Here is a 10364-nt window from a genome sequence, read left to right as displayed (position 1 = left end):
AGAAGTGGAAAAATAGCTGTCTTGGCAACCACATTGTGATGCAGGTCAGAGCAGTCATGTACAACCGTCTAGGGAGCTGTACAGTATAGCACAGCACCTAACCATCAAAATGAGAATGAACCCATCCATTTCAACTATCATCAGAATATCCACTGTAATTCAGTGGTGAATCCTAACAAGGCCACCATTGGGGTGGGGCCTGGCCTGCCATCATTCAAACCAGGGTTCGCAGAGCAGTCCCTGAAGAATGCTGTAAAAGCACTGGAGAGTGGAGGAATCAGGGATTGAACAGCAAATCTTAGACAACAAGAAATGGGCCACAGACTCAGAGGCCATGAATGAGGACATAGAGGAACAGGTGGCTCTGGAATCCCACCTACATTGGCTGAGAGAGAAACAGACCCACCAGGTCTGTGGTTAAGTCAGCCCTGGAAAGCCAACAGGACCAGTAGTTTGGCCCCACCAGTGTGTGTGAAGCCATCCGTGAAATACATGAGGATCTTCTCTGAGCATGAAGCCAGGGAGATTTAGGTTTGGCTTTGGGAATTATCCATGGCTCTCCCATGCAATAGATTACCCAATGCACATGATCTTTATCTCCACTCTGCTAGGAAGATCACCCATAGTAGCTCTGGAGATGGGAGTAACCTGTTACGAACTGAATGGCCCAGCTTTGACCTGTTTTGGTAAAGAATAATCTATGGTAGACTTGATGTTTCTCAATATAAATAGAGTAGGCACTGGCTCCATTTTGCCATAGTATATCCATAAACTCAATCCCTCTGATCAGCTCCCCCGACCTACTTTCTGTGTTCTGTTTTTTGTTTTGTTTTGTTTTTGTCATTCTATTTTTCTTAGCTTTTATTTCTCAGCCAGCCCATTCCACCAAGGAGACCCCCATTTCCATTACCTGCACAGGATGCAGGCGAGAACTGGCGCCTGGAACTGGGACCCCCATGGTGTGGAATTGAAAGATAACTAGTGGGAGTTTGGCCCTCTCTTGCAGAAAAAGCACTCTTGTGGATATTATGGGTTATCATATTGTGGATTAGTATAAGGAGAGAGGAGAGGGGAAAGTTTTTATCATGGGACATTAAACACGGAGAACTCTTTTTCTTCCGAGAAAGAAATCTGTTTTGCAATTCTGAAAACAATAATAAAACAAAAGGGAAAAGATATTTTTAAAAAGTCCATATGCCAGCCCGCAGACAGGGAGAAATCTGTCCATAGAAGAAATGGGCCACAGACTCAGAAGCCATGAATGAGGCAGGCCTGCGGACCAGCGGCTGCACCAGCCCTGGGGAGGGAGCCAGAAACACCTAACCGCAGCGGTGGCAAAGGCAGCGGCCATGACTGCTGCAGCTCTTGGCTTGGTGGCGCCTGGGGCCAACGTGGTCGCCCTGGCCGGTGGGGTCCAGCCATTACTACAAATATTCTAACTTCAGATGGACAAACATGGAAAGCACTCAAGACAGGCCAGCGCGCAGGGTGGGAACCCAGAGCTGCAGGCGAGATTTCGGGACACATGGAAGGCACAGGCGGACAACTCAGGACAGGCGGCAGCGACGTGGCAAATATTTTCTGCACCGGCTTCTTCCAAGCCCCGCCTCCAGCAGGCCAGGAAGGCTTTCTCAGGCTTTCTCTCAGTCCCTCCCACTATGGCTGGGGGTGCCTTCCAGGCCTGCCCTCCAGCTTTGCCAAGCCTGCGTGTTGCATGCTGCTCCTTAAAGAGGAAAGCCCAGCTACAAAATGTTCTTTCATTTTTTCCAAAGAAATGCTCGCTAACGAAAAAAGTTTTTTCAAATTCCAAGCCAACAAATCCCTGTGTCTTTAATAGCAGCCTTGTGTTTAACTCCCCACCCCAGCCATGCTGAGTTACATAAACTAATCCTAATCCCAATAACAGGTTTGTCCAAGGAACTTCATTTCCTATTCTCTCTATAGCTACACTACTAAGGAAGAGTTGTAAAAACTTTTTCTAACAATAATAATTCTAATAAAGCTTCTTGATTATTATATTTTTCTTCACGGATGTTATTGGGAATAAATCTGACAATTATGAAAATACAATGCTGACATCTGCAATATCTGAAATATCTTATATGTTTTGGTGATTACCAGATTTTTAAATCTTCTGATTTCTACACATACGCACAAGATTTCTATTTTTAACTGCGTTACATAATGACAAAGTTTACATAGATAAAAAGTGCACTCATAATATTTAAAGTAAAATAAAAATGGATCAAAATACTTTTAAATCACGTGATTTAATAAGATTCAATTCAAAGTGGGTAATTAAACAAAAATAAACAATGTCTTCATTCTTAATACATATTTTTTCCAGCTGGTTAAATAATCTACATAATTTTTAATTTATAGGATAATTAACATTGTGTCTATTTGCTTCTCACAGTTTTTCTTCAACAGGAAATATAACTCATATTACTATGTACATTTACCCACTGCCCACCTTTTACAGCTAAAGATAAAGTCGAGGATAATTTAATTCATTATATAAATGCCTATTTCAAGAGATATTTATTGACTAATAAGGTTAAGATGCTAACAATAAGTAATCTTAACTCCTATTGTTTATGTTTTCATAAAATGGTAAACATATATAATTCTTAGTACAAAGGTGTCCAAAAACTCTGGCTACATTTCCATTAAAATATTTCTTCTTATTAAAATACAATAATTTATCTAGATTCAAAGATTTACAAGAATTGTTTCAAAATGTGTCCAAAAAGAAGAATCCTAGAGGAAAGAAATGCTTCTACAGAGAGGAAAGAAAAATTAGACAGACCTAAAAGAAGAAAGAAAATATTTCTGGGAAAAAAGGTCTTTAAGTATTAAAGGCTTTAATAATAGAAAGAGAAATTACATACAGAAAGATCTAAATAGGTGATATTTGAATAGATGGAAAAGTTTATATGTAACTAACTTGGTTATAAGTACATGAGACAGTCAATTAAAGTTATTTAAGCCTTTTTCCTATGATCAAATATTACTATGCTAATGTAAATCAAAATACAAATTAATCTCTTATGCCTAGAAAATTTTATTATTTAAAAAAGAGCTAATTTTGGGCTGGGTTTGTGTCTCAAAGGTAGAGTATTTGCCTAGCATGTGCGAGGCCCTGGGTTCGATCCTCAGCACCACATATAAATAAAGAAAATAAACATATTGTGTCCAACTACAACTAAAAAATAAATATTTTTTAAAGATTGTGAAAAAGCGATAATTTTTAAGAAATTAAGATTCATACATTTTTGATTGAATGATAAATGTTTTCAAATACCATCTTGAGTTCCAAGTTTCAAATTTCTCTTTGAAAGCTAAATTTAATTGATTTAAAAGCATCAGGATAATTATGATAATTATTACTAATTCTTATATATCAATTATATCTCTGTTTCCTAAATATATAAATCCTTAAAGTATGGGTTTAAGAGAACAATTTACTAAACTGATGCTCTACAGACTAAAGTTTTTATAATGGTCTCTTCCAACTCATACAATAATAACAAAATAATTAGAAATCTAATCATATGATTTATTCTTCTATGATTATATAATATATAGCTTATATGTTACTCTCTACACTAGGAAATAAACTTATCTATATTTTTAAAAGACAATTGACAGACACTAACTTATTTAAAGGGTAACATTATAAAATATAAAAATGTTTTAAGACCTTGTCTCAAGAAGGGATTAAAGGTTCTCTTAATTTGTCTATTTCATATTCTAGATATAACATTAAAATGTGTCAACTAGTTTATATTGACCCAAAGGATTATATACCAAAGTTTATAGACTGAAATTTATATGAAAAACTGAGATTAATTTCAAGATTAAAACACCTTACTTAACTTTTGCCAAGAGACCCATTGTTACAAAAATTAAGAGGGTACATATAAAAATCTCACAAAATTCTACTGTCCGTAGAGAACTACGGTTAATATTTAGTACTTAGCCTTCTAAACTCTTCTCTATACATATAGATATACATGTTTTATATAAATATAGGATCATTTTAATATTTTCAAAACTTATAAAATCATTTTAAATTATACATAGTTAATGCTCTTTAACAATGTGAGTTTAATGTTAAATTTTTTATCATATAGTTCCTTTTTCCAAAATCTTATGTTAAACACTTGAGTTAATCTTACTACCTTAAAATCAAAATTATTAAAAATATTCATACAGCTATATCTTTATACATAAATATTGTTTTAGCATAAGTCCCTTGAGATATCATTGCCATATTAGTTTCTAAATTTTACTAAATAATTTATTAAATCACTGTCTTAAACAATACTACTGTTTCACTTTTACTCATCAATATTTAAAGTACTGATTCCTCATACTTAGATCAACATTAGATTTTATGATAACAAATTTTTCCTAAATTGGTAAGTAAAAGTCTATTCATTCTTCTATTTCATTTTTCGTTATTAGTAATAAATAAAAAAATTTTCCTATGCTCACTAAACATATGTATTTTTCATTCCAAGAAGATGTCTATTTATATCTTTTATACCTTTATAGAAGCCACCTCTCATAAGTTAAAACTCTGCCTCTCACATCATTCCAAGTTCAGATACCCATCCATGTTCATTTAAAGTTAGGGTGATTCATAGAACTATACTAGGTCACTATCTACAATTAAGACTAATGATACTCTTATATCCATTTTTTCTTCAATTTTAAATTTAAAAGGGGGAAAAACAGAACCCTACATGTCCCTGCTAAATTTCACAAAGTTATTTTAAAAATTACTTTAAATTTTGATACTAAAAGTCTTACTACTGCTGAGCAACACATGGAACAATGGGATAATTCAGATTTCAAAGGGTAGACTCTAAACTGGCCATCTTGGAAATGGCTGAAAAACCTGATACAAGAAGGTAAATCTTCAACCACAGTGTTTATAGCTATGTAGACCTTGTGAGCTATCACAAAAGTGAAATCTATAGAGACTTCTATAGACCTATTCCTCAAGTCCACCTCTAATGTACCTTACAATGTGGACAGGATAATCCATCCCAGTATTTATTAATGATACTCATAGATGGGTGGTTATATATATATATATATATATATATATATATATATATACTCATATTACACCCATCCATGTGACTAGATTTAACCATACTGGCTACAGTAGGAACCTAACTATATGTTGGTCCCATAATGAACATATTGGCTATTTAATGGTAACTTTTGAGGAAAGAACAACATAGGAGGGACCTAGACCAACCATTCATACTGGTCCTTAGAACTTAATATTGTATTTATATGTCTGGACAGTTGTTAAAATAGAATGATTGTTGGGCTGAGGTTGTGGCTTAGTGGTAGAGTACTTGCCTAATGTGGATGAGGCACTGGGTTTGATCCTCAGCACCACATAATAATAAATAAATAAAAATAAAGGCATTGTATCCACCTACAACTAAAAAAAATAGAATGATTGTTGAAATCAAATTTTCTCATAACAAACCAGTTATTTCCACAGAATATCCACCAATATTTTACTGCCTCAATCATTCAAAAACAGAATTTGGCATCTTTCCTAAACTAATATGATATACAAATGCTTTGCCAGTGCAACATAAAATCTCTAATAGTGATAAATAAGTTTTGAGTTAACCTTCAAAAATTGATAAAAGGCAATCATCAAGATGCCACTTCCTATAAAAAGTCTAAAGCCAAGAAGGCTTAACATGGAAATACTGCCATTAAATGTGTTTCACTTCTACTTCTTAAATTTGCAAACAACCATATTTCATTTGGTAAAATATCTAAGAAGTTAGAATTATAACTGAGTTATCTAAAACAATTTTCAAAATATAAAAATAAGGTTAGATATACTATTATTTTGATTCTTTAAAAATCTGTATGATTTAGATTATTCCCTATTGTTTGGGTATTATTTACAGCCATATAATCAAGGCCAAATTAAAGCCTGGCAAACCAATTGATGTTACACTAGAAAGATCAATAATTCGCATTTGGATTTATAATAGTCATTTCTTATTTGATGAAAATTTGGGTCCTATATATCTTAGTGTATTCTTTCAGGCTTATATCTGTCTTCATATTCACTATATTTATGGACATAATTCATTCTCTCACGATTTATGACCCCTGAAAATTTCATTGATAATATTCTAACCTTCAGGGAAGATGATATTTGAAAAGATCTCTGGCTTTTAATTACTGCCTCATTTTCTCCATCTTACAAATGGCCCCATATCTAACTTTATAGGCAGGAACCAAAAAGAGGGTTCCTGCTGTGGCCTATGAGCCTATATTTAATCCTCTTATGTTTTAATTATTGGATATATAGAAATAAAAAACGGATAATAGATATCCTGTAAATTGTAAAAAATGTTATCTAACTAAGTTCATTTTCTTAATAAGTTGGCTCAAAATATTTCTAAAGTCCTATGCAATCAGGTAAGTATTAATAAGAGTTTACAACTAAATTGATTGTTCTAAAAGCTATTATAGATATCAATAATAAGCTTTCTACTCTCAAATTCAAACTAGTGCTTAAGTGCCATGCTAAATATAAGTAGGCCTGTATTACTACAGTCAAAATTTCATATTTCCCAATGAAATTTGGAAAAAATTATAAATTATCTGATGGATGTTTGGCATAACAATAATAATAGCTTAAAACCTCATGGTTATACATCAGAGCACCCAGTATACTTAAAAAAGCATGATCAGTCTCATGGGCCCTGCATCTCTAGCTGATCAAATACTTTATAAATTAAATGGCTCCCATCTTGGAAACATGTTAAACCATTCTACATGGTATATTATTGGAATGATATGTTTGCTACTAATTCTCTTTTCTATTGTGATAATAGGTTGTTGCACCCTCAGTACAAGAACCCAGGAACTTGAAATAAAGCTCATCATTTACATTTGCAAAATAAGAAGGGGGAATATGTGGAAAGCCATCTGTGAAATACTTGAGGATCTTCTCTCAGCATGAAGCCAGGGAGATTTAGATTTGGGAACTATCCATGGCTCTCCTATGGAACTAGATTGCCCAATGCATATGACCTTTATCACTTTTATCTCTGCTCTGCTAGGAAAGTTCCCCCATAGGAGCTCCAGAGATGGTTGTAACATATTAGAAATGGAACAGCCCGCCTTTAACCTTTATTGGTAAAGAACGTTCTATGGAAGGCCTTTAATGTTTCTCAATATAAGTAAAGCTGGCACGGACTTCATTTTGCCATGGTCTATAAGCTCAATCCATCTGATCAACTTGCCCATCCTGCCCGTACTTTTGAAACTACTTTCTGTGTTCTGTGGGGTTTTTTTCGTTGTTCTATTTTTCTTAGCTTTTATTTCTCAGCCAGCCCATTTCATTGAGGGGAACCCCATTTCCACTGCCTATGCTGGATGTGGGCGAGACCAGTGACCTCCAGTAGCTGGAAGGAATAGACCAGTTGGTCCTCGAAGCAGTATAGTTCATCCTCATCACCTGAGCACCTTGAGCTGCATACCAAGCATCAAGACCCGTTTTCCCAGGCACTATCTTAGCTCTTTCCAAACCTCCTTCACTCAGTACACCAGGTACAAACAGTTCTTGGCAGGGGCCCAGTGGGCCACCTCTCCCCACGTGTCCCTCTACCATGCTCTGGAGTACCAAGCCCTCATTCAGTAATGGTCCTTCTCTGCCTTCTGTTTGAATGACCGGGATGACAGTAAGATCCTACTGTGGGGGCTAGGGTTGTTCTAATGGGAATACTGAGAAAGTATAAAGAAATTGAAGGGCACAGAGACACACTCCGAGACAAGAGTTGATGGAAACCTAGTGAGTGTATACCATCTCCCAATCCCCTACTCTACCTTTGGTGCTGCCCCACCTCTTTGGCTTTCTTCCTTCTTGCCCCCCTTTCCTTTCTTCCCTCTCCACTCTTTTCCCTCTTCCTCACTTTCTTCCCTCTGTTGCTGCCACCACCACCTGTCTTCACCAGCTGACATGCCCTTTAGTGCCTGCCACAGTACCATGCCTGCATTCCACAGGGGACTTGGGCAAGGAACCCGAAGGTAGGTGAGAACTGACCATCTGGAGGCCAGGCAGCCCCAGAGGAGACACTGCCTGCCCTTCTTTCCTTCTAGATCAGATAAACTTCTTGTTTCTTCCTCCACAGTGATGCCAGGGAGGTGGGAGGAAGAAGTGGGAAATTTCCATTCCCAGAATCCCAAGAATTTCTGAGCTTTCCATGATGCTTTTTTTTCATGGATAAAGTATACTTTTATCTAATAAAATCAACCAATTAAAAATGACAACAGCATTGGCTCTGGGAAGGTGGCATCTCTCTGGTTTGGTAGCAGTTTCCTGACCAAGGAACATGGAAGAGGAACAAAGATATGTTTTCATGGTCTTCTGGCCTCCAACCCCACAGAGGAGGGCAGAGAACCTAGAGTGGGAACAAGGTGGTGGGTGGTGGTTGGGTGGAATATGCCAGGTGCCAAACTAGCTTTGGACAATGAGACCCAACTCTGCTGCTCTACTCTGCCTTCCACCACCACTACTAGACTCTGGAATCTTAAGATAGGAAGCATCTGCAGCTGCTACCCAGGATTTGAGTGTAGAAAGTTGGAGCAACCTCAGCAGATGGGGCACCAATTCTTGGCAAAAGCCAAAATAAATAAATAAATAGACATAATTTTTATTTCTTACCAGGGCTTGTTACATGGTGCATGCATGTTCCTTCACTATTGTTTTTAACTATGTTGTTGTTTTCTCTTACAGATCTACAATACTTTCCCGGCTCTCATCGATTGTCTTCCAGGGAGTCATAACATTCTTTTTAAAAATGTAAAATGTATGCAAAATTATCTTTTGGAGAAAGTAAAAGAACATGAAGAATCACTTGATGTTAACAATCCTCGAGACTTCATTGATTATTTCCTGATAAAAATGGAGACGGTAAACTGTGAACCTCAGCTCAGTTGTTTCATTGCTTGAGCATGTTGTGGGTCTTTAAACAGTTGTGTATTTTCCAGGGATGCTGAAAAGTTCAGGACAATATGATTAACAAGTAGTTTTTTCATAGATATGCATGAATCTCCATGAGGTATCATGGAAAACATAAAATTTCTCTCTCTCTCTCTCTCTCTCTCTCTCTCTCTCTCTCTCTCTCTCTCGGTACCAGGGATTACCCAGGGATGCTTAACCACTGAGCCATATCCCAGTTTTTTGTTGTTGTTGTTTTTTGTTGCTGTTGCTTGTTTGTTTTGTTTTTGAGACAGAGTTTCTCTAAGTTGCTTAGGGCCTAAGTTGTTAGCTTTGAACTTGTAATCCTCCTGAGTCATTAGGATTATAGGCATGTACCACCATATGGCTAAATTGAATTTCTTGAACATATTATTTAGATAAAAATAATTTAGCCAAGGATAAATTGACTGCAAACACAATTCTTTCAAGAGTTAACCCATAGAACATCTGTTAGACTGACTCAATAACAAGAAGAGAGGATACCAATAGCAAATGCAGAAATCAAAGTATGAACATAGCTATAGAGACACAATAATACCCAACCAAGTTAGAATGCACAAAATATGGCTGCGCACGGAGGTACATGCCTATAATCTGGAGGCTGAGGGAAGAGGATCAGGAATTCAAAGCCAGCCTCAGCAAAAATGAGGCACTAAGCAATCAGTGAGACCCTTTCTCTAAATAAAATACAAAATAGAACTGGGGATGTGGCTCAGTGGTAAAGTGCCCCTAAGTTCAATCCTGGTACCAAAAACAAAACATAAAACATCATGTCATTACATGAAGATAGAGCTCATCCTGCACATGGTGTTTGGGAGCTTGGGAATGAATAGCTTATTTTAGATGGACTACCTGCATGTTCTTCATATTGAAATAGATCTTAAAATATTTGCAGTGATGGACAGAAGAGTGAATCTCAGATAGGTTGGATCATATCAATAGTTGTGTGTAATGAGAAAGAGTAGACTGATGGAATTCACAAGTATACTCATATTGTCCCACATCTTTCTTAATAGATGTTCTTGATTGTGAATTCAATATCTTTACTTCTTGCGATTGTCACTTTTTCTATCTTGACCTTGAATCAACTTTGGTAATTTGTGTTTCCTGGTGCTTTTCCATGTATCCAGATTTTCTCAGTTGTTGTTGCACCGTATTTTATGGTAATCTCACTTCACCTTTTTTATTTCTGCAAAATCAGTAGTTAAATCCCAGTTATCATTTCTTTTTTTTTTTTTTTGATTTTATTTATTTATTTATTTATTTTTTTTAATTTTTTATTGTGGGTTGTTCAAAACATTACAAATTTCTTGACATATCA

At 36.0% G+C, this 10364-nt stretch overlaps 1 protein-coding gene and 1 pseudogene across 1 annotated transcript in view; one reads left to right on the top strand and one right to left on the bottom strand.

The window, feature by feature from the left end:
• Nucleotides 1-10364, bottom strand: part of LOC107149730 — a 254739-nt pseudogene that overhangs the window by 182602 nt on the left and 61773 nt on the right.
• LOC107149734 (cytochrome P450 2C42-like) overlaps nt 5131-10364 on the top strand; it is an 18764-nt gene continuing 13530 nt past the window's right edge. The window contains exon 1 of the mRNA XM_015494555.2: nt 5131-8974. Within this exon, the coding sequence (XP_015350041.1) occupies nt 8873-8974 (102 nt within the window). The 5' untranslated portion in view covers nt 5131-8872. The remainder of the gene's footprint in view (nt 8975-10364) is intronic.

The sequence above is a fragment of the Marmota marmota genome, unplaced genomic scaffold (genome assembly GCF_001458135.2).
Source record: "Marmota marmota marmota unplaced genomic scaffold, marMar, whole genome shotgun sequence".
Lineage (NCBI taxonomy): Eukaryota > Metazoa > Chordata > Mammalia > Rodentia > Sciuridae > Marmota > Marmota marmota.
This window is presented reverse-complemented; position numbering and strand designations above follow the sequence as displayed.